The 12,666-nt window shown below is 38.5% G+C and overlaps 1 protein-coding gene across 1 annotated transcript; it reads right to left on the bottom strand.

Moving 5' to 3' along the window:
* Positions 1-2,949: 2,949 nt before the first annotated feature.
* LOC145104646 (uncharacterized) lies at positions 2,950-3,471 on the bottom strand. The gene has a single exon (XM_079041855.1). The coding sequence runs from the start codon at positions 3,469-3,471 to the stop codon at positions 2,950-2,952; it is 522 nt and encodes a 173-aa protein (XP_078897981.1).
* Between the last annotated feature and the right edge of the window lie 9,195 nt (positions 3,472-12,666).

The raw sequence follows: 12,666 nt of genomic DNA, 5'->3' as shown, positions 1-12,666 counted from the left end.
CACTCCTCAACATCTCATGATACCGAGCCTTCTTCATCTCCTCGTCCGCCACATACTGCGGAACCAGAAGTGCCCTCTCTCGCAATGTAGCGGTGATCTCAGCCACTCTCGCGCCAATTGCTGCACCTCAATCATCCCAGGTCATCAAGTCCACAACATCATCACCCACCGCATGACCTACCTCCTCCCACCAGTCCCGTGCCCTGTCCTTCAAAAGGCAGGAAGCTAGTCTGACCTTGTCCCCCTCGGGATAACGACTGGTATGGAAAGTGCTAGCAACATCTGCTAACTACCTCCTACTCGTAATCGGGTCCCTCGCCCCATGATAATTCGGAGCTCCATATGCCCGGAACTCCCTGAAGGTCAAAGAATGCGACCCAACCAAAGCCACAACCTCCGCGCGAAAGGCGCTCAACCACTGATCTAGAATCTCCAGAATATCCTCCTTGACCGAACCAAAGATCACATGAGTCTGCTCAATGATACTGCGTGTAATCGCAGACAAGATGAACTCCCTCGTCCGGTCATCTAGCTGCCCGGCTCCAGATCCTGAGCCCGAGCCCTCCCTAACACCAGAACTTGCAACTGGTCTGCCTCGCAATGTCACCATACTGAAAATAGACCATACAAACCATCAAAATGCGCATCAATATATATATATATATATATATATATATATATATATATATATATATATATCGGGAAATCACAACTCCACGAGCTCCCTGGCTTCATCGTAGCCCTCCTTGAATAGAGTACGAATCCTGTGCTTCCAGTAGTACGGGCACATACTACCTTCCACATATATCCGTACTTTCCTCAAGGATTGCCTTGACTCTACCAAGTCACTTTATATCCATACAATTTCCCCTCGCAAATAAGGCTCTCATCACTAGATCTCATCCTAGGTTTTCCTAGGGCAAACTCCACACCACTCTGTGCCATCAGTTACAAAAGGAACCCCCGCTAACCTCCTCTAACTAGCTCATGAATATAATTACATATTACTAAAAACAGATAATTCTTTGAATGAGAGGTCTCACACTACAGCAGTTTGACTCAGATAAGAGCTGCGCAATAGAGTTAAGACCTAACCTTCTAAAATTATTTAGTTCCCATAATATGTAACCTAACATATTCTCTAACTAGTTAGACGAAGCTAGTTAGAACTCCTAAAAGCACAAAGCAAGCAACATTCGGGCATCAAGTAATCCAAACCAAGCATCACCTAACCACGCCATCCTATTATTGGATGATCAGTACTAGCATGCAAGTCTACAAGATCATACAATACGCATACAAAGCCATCTCTCCAAGCATTCTATTATGCAAAACTGAGCAGATCATTAGCCCTAACTAGCATGCGATTCACAGATTCACAGATCAAAGCATATCAGATAACATGTATGGGTATTTTGGGAAAACTTATTTGATCTCGGCTGATTGCATGCACCACACCCTTGCTTATTTTAGAATAATCTAATATATTTCTTTTTGAAAAACTTTACCAAATCCTCAGTTTTAGTTCAAACACACCCGAGAGTGTGCCTAAATCCCTCAAACCAAGGCTCTGATAACAACTTGTAACGTCCCAAAAACATGATCCAAAAATTTCATTTTTAATTTAAATAAAACAGTATTCCAAAAACCTTAGCCATACAACTCAATGAAAATAAGTATCTCAACATCATAACAATCAGAATGATATCTCTAAAGCTGAATCCATGCGGTGTGTGCGATGCAGTCAACCCGAGCTCCTCCCATTGGAACCAGAAGTACCTGAAACATAGACTGAAAATCGTAAGCACAAATCTTAGTGAGATCCCCAAGATGCCGCATACCATACATAAAACACAGAACGGGCCCCGCCCAAAGAGTATAACGGACACCGCCCTAATTCGTATAGTGGGCCCCATCCAAGGAGTATAACAGTCCCCGCCCTAACTCGTATAACGGGCCCCGCCCCCATACAATTCATACTGCATAATAAGTAATAACATACATGATAGTCATCGGGCCCCGCCCAGTAAGTATACAAGAACATACACATACTAGTGTCACACAAACAATGAGTATTCAAACATATCATATCATGGGTCGGCATTGGTGCCTTCGAACCACTATACATGGTGAGGAAACTCACCTCGACTGCTGGATCTTATAGAAAATCCATGGTTGCTGGTCCGACGAATCCCCCGAGCTATCAATATAAAATAACACCCAAATAACATTTGGGTCCCAAACCATACTTGGGGTAAAAAGACCATTTTACCCCTTTCCTAGTTTGGTCTAAGACTAAGGCCCAAACTCTCCATCTACAAAGCCCAAAACCAAAATAATCATCCAAAGTCCATTTATGGCACAATTTTCCAAATTTGGCCCAAATCCCTACAAGGGACTTACCTTAAGGACCACTAATTTTTCCCTAGTCCAAACTTCTACATTCAGACGGCCCTACAAGGCCCCAAGTCACTAGGCTCAACGGGCAGCCCAAAACCAAAGCCCACACTTGTGTCGCCCATCAGACCGAGTATGCGGGATGTACTCAACACGTATGCGCGACATACTCGCTTGAGGGCTTGTACGCTAAACGTACGCCCATCGTACTCACATATTCAACCCAAAACTCAATTTCAACACTTAATCTCTTAAGACATGGTTCCAAAACATAAATCTGACTCCCTTGAGTTGGAATATCGCGTAAAGTTGTTAACTTTACGTTCATGCATGGCTAAAAGAAGCTCTTAAGCTTAAAAGAACTTAATAAATGGCTTAATGCATGCATGTTACCAAGGATCCTCTAAAGCTTGCACCTTTATGCATAAGGAACCCAAAACAAACTCAGATCTAGAATAACAAGCCCTAAAAACGACTTAACTCTCACATCAATCCATAAAAGGGACAAAATCATAATAAAGCATGCTATCAGAAGATCTAACCATCCATAAATCAAGGTTCAATCCCAAACACCAAAGAGTATGGAGTGTGAGGATCCTGGGATAGGATCCTATCGTTGGTCTCTTGATCTTGCAGTTGATATCTTGCTGTTGGGATCACCACCTCATTAGGGATCACAGCTTCCATCCCAAACACCAAAGAGTATGGAGTTTGACCCATGGTTACCTTCGAAGTGGTCCTATCTGCCCATAGGATGAGAGGAAGTTCCTCTGCCCATCTTCCTTTTTTCTCATCTAACCTTTTCTTTAAATTGTTAACTATGACCTTATTGTTGGATTCGGCTTGGCCATTAGCTTGAGGGTGAACAAGAGTAGACATTATCATTTTAATCCCCCAACTAGTGCAAAAGTTTCTAGTTCTTTTTCTTATGAACTGGGATACTTTATCGCATATGATCTCTGCAGGGATCCCGAACCTAGTCAGGATATTATGCTTGATAAACGAGACCACTTCCTTGTCTCGTACTTGATCAAAGGCTTCAACCTCTATCCATTTCGAAAAGTAGTCAGTCATTACTAGCATGAAGACTTTTCCTCCTGGTGCCTTAGTGTTAGGAATAAATCCGAGATGACGAATGCGGAATATCAAGAACAATCAAGAATCAATCACCATAATATGCAAGTAATCTGATAAAGGTTTTTCGTGTATATTGATTATCAAATGAACGTACAGAGAAAAACCCTAATCTGGTAAAAAGCTTTTTTCAAAAAGCTAACCTAATGATTATTTATAGGGAACAATAAATATATGCCATAAATATAAAATCTATGCCTAATATAAAACCAATGCCTTAGAAGAGCTCGATTAAGAACTTCTACTATAAAGGCACCGTATGGAATCATAAAATGATTAACCCTAAAAAGGCTTCCCTAAATAACCAAATATGCCAAATTAGTTTCAATATCTCAAATACTCAACAATCTCCCCCTAGATGTTGAAACTGATGAAGATCACGATTTCCGTGACATTTCTCCCCCTAAATTGTGAGACTTATCAGCACATGGGGTCTTCAAAGCGAGAGAAATACAAATAATCTTCCAAATATGAACTCCCCCTTGAATAATCATCACTCCCCCTTGAATCTTCAACAAATACCATGGAGAGAATCCGGAAAGTTAAGAAGAATCACCAACAATCTTCAAAACCTGTCAGATGAGATGAAATAAATCCCTTTGGAATAAACCCAATCTTCAAAAATTAGAACTTGAAAAATAACAAAAATTAATTTTGTATTTTTCAATTTTTAAATTTAGACAAAAGAATAGAATAAGAAGCAATTATTTAGAAGGGTTTAAAAAGAAAATATTATCATTTTCCTCGTTAAATTAGAAGAATAATGCAGCGTCACTTGTTGGGAATAAATTTGTCAAGCCAAACAAACTTCAGGGACAGGAAATGAAAAATATAACCATCGTCGTCATTGTGACCACTGAACTCCATCTTTGACTTTTGAAAGTCAAAATCATAAAGAAAAATTCAGAAAAGAACCGATCACTGCATCTGATTAAATGGTCGCTAATTTCGATCTTCATGAATATAGCAATGAAAGACAGCGAAAACCGGATTGTGAAATCCTTGTAGTCAATTGCGAAAGTAGTGATAGTTACGAACATGTGATCTGCGAGATTGATGGGCAATTTCTGTGACGAACTCAATATCTAATTCCGATTGGATCTTCAATTTCGATTGAAATCGGATTTTTGATTTTCAGTGCCTCTTAAATCCGATTTTAACAGCCAAGAACCAAATGACTTTGCGATCTTGATGAATTCTGATTGCTACAAGTTCGTTTGTGAATCTGGGAAATTCCAATTCCAAATCCGTTATGAACTTCCAATGCGAATCCGATTTTAGTTTCTAAATGCGAACCTCCGTTGACCCGATTACGAATCCTTAAGTGCAAACCAATTTTGACTTTCGTTTTTGATTTGCAACTGTGAACAATCGAGCCAAGAACATGAACCTTCGTTTCATTTTTGATCTTTTCTGACTTTCGCTTCTTGACTTTCTACTTGACTTTCGCTCCAAACCAATCGTTCGTGAACCGAAAGCGAATCTCAGGTTCGCTTCAAATCAAATTGCAGGTTCGTTCCGTCGATTACACAACCGAACCCAATCGAACGTTCGGTTCCATTCGCTTCTAGTTGAGACTTTCGCTTCATTGACCTTCGCTTCTTAATTTTCGCTTCATTACTTTTGCTTCTTGATCTTGAGTTCGTTGCTACAATTCGACGCGTTTGTAATACATAAGCGAATCCGGTCACAGATTGCCAAAGAGTTAAAGCACGAATGATTTTGGTTCGTCGACGTCAATTGATTGGAACGAATCAAAGCAAATAGACGAAACTTCCAAACAGAACCCTTGGTTTTGAAAGAAATGGAAGATTTTACCCTTGACTCCCAAAGTGACACATTGTTGTGTATAATTACGAATCTGACCCTCCTTTTGCAGGACACTGACAAGTTCAGTCCACTTTTTGCTGTAATGTCAGATGACAATTTACTTTATGCAGAAAATGTCACTTTTCACCCATTTTTCAACTTTTTCAGCCTTTTTTCAATTCCAACACAAAAAATTGATTTCTTCAACAAGATTTCATATCTTTGACCCAATATTCACCAGATTTCACCAAAATTTGTCCATTTTTCGTTTTTTTTTATAAAGGACATAACTTTTTATGGGACTTTTGGTACCCATTTAAGGTTCAACATTGAAGTTGGTTTCTTGCATACCCACTTATTTGAAGAAAATATATCATCATCTGAAAATAATACGCGCTTTTTAGCTGGAAAACAAAATTTTCCAAAAATTCGTTAAACCAACAAAATACTATTTTCTCTTTTCTCCAACTTTTAACATATTAATCTGAAGAAAAATGTGAATGGAATTTCCTTTGAATATTCTTGACTTCAGCTTTCTGAACCTTTTCACATGCATTGAGTACTTGAACCTTAGGCATCCAAACCTTCTTCATTTTACTTTTGTTCTTCTTCCTCTTCTTTATTTTCTTGTTTCTAGGCTTCAGAAACGAATTTTGGATCTGAACAACCTTTTCACTATTCTGAATCTGAACATTAGAAGACCTTTGAACACAATCCTTAGGAGTTTGATAAATCTGAATATCTTGAATTATTGGCTTTTTGTAAGGAGTCATTCCTTCAAAAACATCTTCAGAACATAAAGAATCATTTGTTTGAGTTCCAATAGAAAAACTAGATTTGCTTTGAGATTCATCTTCAGAACAACTAGATTCGGATTGTGAAGCTTCTGAAAAACTTGAAACACTTGACTCCCCCTCAACAAGAACATCTGGAGTCACTTTTTCTTCAGAAACTTGAAGAACAACATGAACTTCTTCTTTTTCTTTTTCAGCTCTTTTCATCTTCAACATCTGTTTATGTTCCCGATCTAAATGTTCATATATAATACGAAATTGTTCTACTATTCTCTCATTCTCTCTTAACTCACGGTGATTAACATATGAGTATCTAGATATTTTATTATCAACAAGAAGATTATACAACTCAGGAATATCATTCAACATAGATCGACCACTGATTTGAAACATGGTCACTTTGTTAACACCATAGATTGGTTTAGTAACCTTTAATCCAAGTTCTAAAATGGAGTTAAACAATAATTTTTTTTTATCCATTAGATCTTCAACAAATGATAGAACTTGAAGAGAGAGAGAGAGAGAGAGAGAGAGTGAGAGAAAGTATATCTGATAAGAGTTCTAGAGAGAGAAAACGGATCTGAGAGGGTTTCTAGAGAGAGAAAACAAATCTGAGATGGATTTTAGAGAGATAAAGTAGATCTGAACACAAAAATTCAAATAAACATGAAATTTTCTTCTAAATGTCTTCCAGAACACGATTCAAGAACAAATCAGATGAAATAATGAGTTGAAGATAATAGATCTGAACTAGATTTTTCAATAAAAACGAGGTATAGACTTTTTCTTTTCAGAAAACTTACAAAACTTGAAGAACAAGGTGAGATTCATGATAAAATATCGCCATAAACAAGATCGATTCTTGCAAAAATCGCTGAGATCTATAAGAACCCGCTCTGATACCACTTGTTACGAATAAATCCGAGATGACGAATGCGGAATATCAAGAACAATCAAGAATCAATCACCATAATATGCAAGTAATCTGATAAAGGTTTTTCGTGTATATTGATTATCAAATGAACGTACAGAGAAAAACCCTAATCTGGTAAAAAGCTTTTTTTCAAAAAGCTAACCTAATGATTATTTATAGGGAACAATAAATATATGCCATAAATATAAAACCTATGCCTAATATAAAACCAATGCCTTAGAAGAGCTCGATTAAGAACTTCTACTATAAAGGCACCTAGTTAGCTAAAGGACGGGTTCCTGACAGCACTGTCACAGGTCCGGAGATCATTCGGGAAACGACAGAGAAGATCGTTCAGATTCGTGAACGATTGAAAGCCTCTAGAGACCGACAGAAAAGCTACGCTGACAAGAGAAGGAAACCTTTGGAATTCCAGGTGGGAGACCGCGTTCTTTTGAAAGTCTCATCCTGGAAGGGCTTGATACGCTTCGGTAAGCGTGGAAAGCTAAATCCAAGATACATAGGGCCTTTCGAGATTCTCGCTAGAATCGGCCCTGTAGCTTACAAACTCAACCTACCCCGCGAGCTTAGTAACGTACATTCTACTTGCCACATCTCAAACTTGAAAAAGTGCCTATCCGACGAGACTCTTGTAACCCCACTCGACGAAATCAAGATCAACGAGAACCTCAACTTCGTGGAAGTACCGGTAGAGATCATGGACCGAGAGGTCAAGCAAACGAAGCAAAGTCGTATCCCGATAGTGAAGGTTCGCTGGAATGCCAAGAGAGGACCTGAATTCACTTGGGAACGCGAGGATCAAATGAATTTGAAATATCCTCATCTTTTTGCTTAGTTATTTGTAACTACTTAATTGCTTAAACTCTAATTTCGGGACGAAATTCTCTCTAACGGGGGGATGATGTGACAACCCGAAATTTCTATCTTGTACAAACCATTCACTTCAATCAAAGTCAGACTTGTTTCTGCTAACTTTTAGTACTGTTTAGAGTCTGTTTCAGCATTCTAAGCTTAGTACATCAAAGTATCAAGTGTTAGAATGGGTCAACTAAAGTTCCAAGCCATCAAGCAAGCCATAAACCCCTTTCATGAGGAGTTTACGGCCAAGACACATGAGTTTACGGCCGTAAACTCATGGTGGCCATAAACTCTTGGCTATATATGTGATACTTGGCCATTTTTCAACACTTTTACCCTTTTCAAGCCTAGAAACCGATTTCTCTCTCAACTATCATCAAGAACTTTCATCTTAATCTTCAATCTAGTAAGTAATCTTTCCATTTTCAAGTTGATATCCTTCAATATCCAGTGAATATACATGATTTCATCCATGAAATCTCTTCTTTTGGTTAGATCTTCAAGTGTTCTTCATTTCTTCAAGAACACTCTTGTTCTTTGGGCCGAAAACTACTCTTTCAAGCTTACATTGTAAGTATCCTCTTATATACTTACTACCTTGAAAGGACCCTTGAATTACTCCTTGAAATCAAGCATTTCCCAAGAACATGAGGTGTTTACGGCCAAGAGCATCTCCCTTGGCCGTAAACCCTAATTTGTGGTGCATATGGACCATAACTTCTTTCTAAGGCTTGGATAAGAGACTAGAACACTTCCTTATGATTGTAAGACCTTTAATCCACTCTTTGGCACTAAACTTTATGAGTTTACGGCCGTAAACTCATAGGGCCGTAAACTCATGGACGTGAACTCCCTTGGTCATGCCATTTTGGCCGTAAACTCCCTAGAATGGCCATACACCCTTAGTATGCAATCATATATGATTGTAGCACTTCAATCTTAGGGTTTCCTAGTATAATAGGGTGTTACCTTTCATGATTAGTTGTTTATGCACTAATTATATACATATATGTGTCATTATATGCTAAATAGGATCCGTGTGTGTGTGCTCAAGTCTTCACTTAACACCTAGCATCCTATGCCGATCTTTCATTCATACCACTCACTACAGGTGAGTTCATACCCCTTAACTTGTCTTTTAAATGATTTTAAATGCTTTTATGGGGGGGGGGGAATACAAGTTGAACTATTATAGTTATTATATCAATCACATGTGATTAATAACTATCAAACATATGAATTTTGTTACATTTCAAACTGTGTTATCAAACAAACTGCTTCAAATTGTTTTATAAACTCTTTTACACGTTAAATACTTTCTATTAAACCCTTTTAAACTTATATTTTGTCAAAAGCATATCTATATAGATATAGTTATATAAGTAGGACTGAAAGGACTTAGGACTGATAACTCGCCTTACTTCCTGTTCCTTGTTTGGTTGTGGACTTAGGGTATCAGTTGTTTGTCCGAAGGTCGTTTGAATCCTAATTATATATTATGTATATGTGTATAGATATAAAAGTCCTTCATTCAGTTCAATACCTTTGAGTAGCAAAGGTATACACAGATGTTCATACATACAAACAACATTGCTAGTAAACTATAATAGGTATAGTTTAGGAAGTTACTAATACTATTTCTAGTATAATGAAACATACATGAGTCAGTTCATTTATGAGTCAACAAATACTTTCTATGATGAGAAACTAAGAGAACATACTATACACCATACATACAGAGCATACTATACATATACAAGAATACTATAACATAAATGTGAGTCACTACTTCGGGGCATGGCATCACTGTTGTGTCTCGTTTTGTAACCAGAGTCTCCTGGAGGGAGAGCGTGAATTTATGTATAGATCTATACTGGACTGACCATCCTACACCTTGCTGCTAGCTACAGTGGGACCTACAGGTCTACGGGTGACGAATGTCATTACTGTTCGACGTATTTCAGCGTCGTGTTTCCACTAGTCAATTAGTATGGTTACAACATATCACATTTTACCTTAAATTAATAATTGATTAAAGGTAGTTAGTACAACAGTAATTACTATATACAATACTACGGTACTACATTATTTTCCCCTATTGAAATTACTTTGTGATCTTCTCACATAAACGATAGTGTAAACTATATTTTGATAATGATAGTTACACTTGGGAAAACTCATACTTTTACAAAGAACAAACATACAGAAGAGTCGGGTCTTGGTAGAAGACTACATTTTAGTAGAAAATATAGGATTTTATAGGAAGTACAAACATTTACAAACTTTTACTACGAACACTTGCAAACACTTACAAACATTTACCAACATTTACAAATACTGACAAACTTTTACATTACATTGTTACAAGTATTGTTTCAAACCTATACAAACAAATGACACTAAAATACTTATGAACTCACCAGCTTTAATGCTAATAAACTCTTTCAAAATAACTTGTATTCTCAGGTCATCAGTAGACAGGTACCGATGGCAGGTTTTGAGAAGACGGAGCAGCTTCCAGACTCGTCTTTATTTTGTTTATTCATTTTTGGTGTCTTCAAAACTATACACAGAACACTTGTATTAAAATTATACTATTAATGCAATGGATGATGTTGTTACTTGTTTACTATTATGCATTGTTGTGATACTGTACATGACGTCCTCCGCCCCAGAACGTTTCCGCCGTTCCGGTTTTGGGGTGTGACAGATTGGTATCAGAGCATTGTTTATAGTGAATCGAGTATATCAACCCATAAAAGATATACAAACTATAAACACAATGGGATTAAAATACTCTGACCAAGAGTTTATACTTTTAAATAGTAAAATATTTAACTAAGTATACATACCTGCATTCATACTAAAATCAGTGTCACTAGGACAGAACAAAAGTATTACGATTGTTGAGCATCACAAGTAGGCTTGGGGATGTGTGGTCAGTTCTGGGAATGACATAGCCTGATCAACTATGTTGGTCCGAGAAGTGATTAGCATATGCCCGAGCATGGTTGTGATGTGGCAACAAGTCTAAAAACTTACCAACACTACTACAATGAGAACATTAGAACATAACATGAACCTGAAATACTATAGGAGTATTTTGTGTTACTATAATTACTTAATTGAGAACTAAAAAGGTCTTTACTAGTAGGTCAATAGTTGCTAAGTGGATACACTAAGGTTATATGTGACTAAGGTGTCATAGACTTAGAATCTGTGATCTTTGCTCTACTTCCTGTTCCTTGTTTGGTTGTGGATTTGGAGTTAGGGTCACTTATTCGAAGGTCTATCCTGTTTTGATTTCATATAACTGGTATGCACTATGCAAGTATTGAAGTAACTGGTAAGGATCATCTTATAATTATCCTAAGTAGTGCGTCTAATTATATAAGATTCTTATACCCCCTTTTCTCGCGTAGATATCATGGCTGGATTCCATCTTCCTGGCGACCCGTACTTCCCAAACCAAGGCAATGCTGGATGGCTCGAGGTAGAGCCAGAAGAGGATCACCCAATCCCTTTGGATGATGATCTTGCAGAAGACTTCTCTGAAGGTTCCGACTCCGAACCAGAAGTCAACAACCTACCTCAAGAGGCTCCAATCCCAAACCTCAACCCCCGACCAGCATTTCGAGGCCCCACACCCTTGTGGGCGACAAACTTGAACCATTGGAGTCATGAACAGGGTCAACCTTTACCCTTCAATGGAGATCGAAGCGTTTACAATCTCAGCGAGGGAGGCTCAGCTGACTGAATCCTGCCCATTATGGTCCGCAGGATTGCTCGGAATGACGAGCAAGGTCGGGCAGCCATAGACTGAGTCATGGAAATTGACGCCAATTCGGGGGTTAACACGGTCCGCATTCGCCAACTCGAAGAAGCTATGGAAAGGACTAGGAGAGCCAATGAGGCTCTGCAGCAACAGCTAACTGCATCCCGAACTGAAGTCATAGAACTTCGAGTGCGTCAGAGAGCTCATGAGCGACATCTTCAAGACGTGGTACGTCAACTGGCAGATCTGAGGGTTCACCCGAGGAATACCCATCGCCGGTAGAAGATGTTTGAATCATCTTTTCTTTTGGTTAGAGGAATAGCCTTTCTTATCTGTGCTCTATGAAGCACTTTTCTATAAAATATTCCTGTCTTTCAAGTACTTTAACTAGACTTCTACACTGTCAACATTTTCCCTATATGGTTTGATGAAAGACCTACTGTTAGGTCATTTTCCCGATCATATTACATCATTAATACCAATATTATTGACAATTATCTAATCTGTTAGAAAATCTTTGCTCTTGTGTTTTCCTATTCTTTCAGCTATATCTCTATTTCAATCATACACTCATTCAATGTTTGGGCTATGGCGATTTAGTCCATGGATCACTCTCATTATACTTACAATTTAATTCTTACTATCGTCCTCATCTTTTTAAAACTTTCAGTTAAAAGATTCCTCCGCGTCGATCATCGAGACGCGACCCTCCGGTAACTTCAACTCCACCACCACCGCCTCCTCCGCAATACAATCTGGCAGCTATCCAAGCTGCGGTAAATGCGGCTGTTATGACAGCTCTAGCACAATTCACCAACACCGGTACTAGTGGGAGTGGGACTAATGTGCCTCCCACTATTGTTGAAGCTTCAGAGCGCACTAGAGAGTGCTCGTACAAAGATTTCAGCAACTGCAAACCCAAGTCCTTTAACGGGACAGGTGGAATCATTACCCTCTCGCAATGG

The sequence above is a fragment of the Lactuca virosa genome, chromosome 4 (assembly GCF_052849685.1).
Source record: "Lactuca virosa cultivar CGN04683 chromosome 4, Lactuca_virosa_CGN04683_v6, whole genome shotgun sequence".
Taxonomy (NCBI): Eukaryota; Viridiplantae; Streptophyta; class Magnoliopsida; order Asterales; family Asteraceae; genus Lactuca; species Lactuca virosa.
This window is presented reverse-complemented; position numbering and strand designations above follow the sequence as displayed.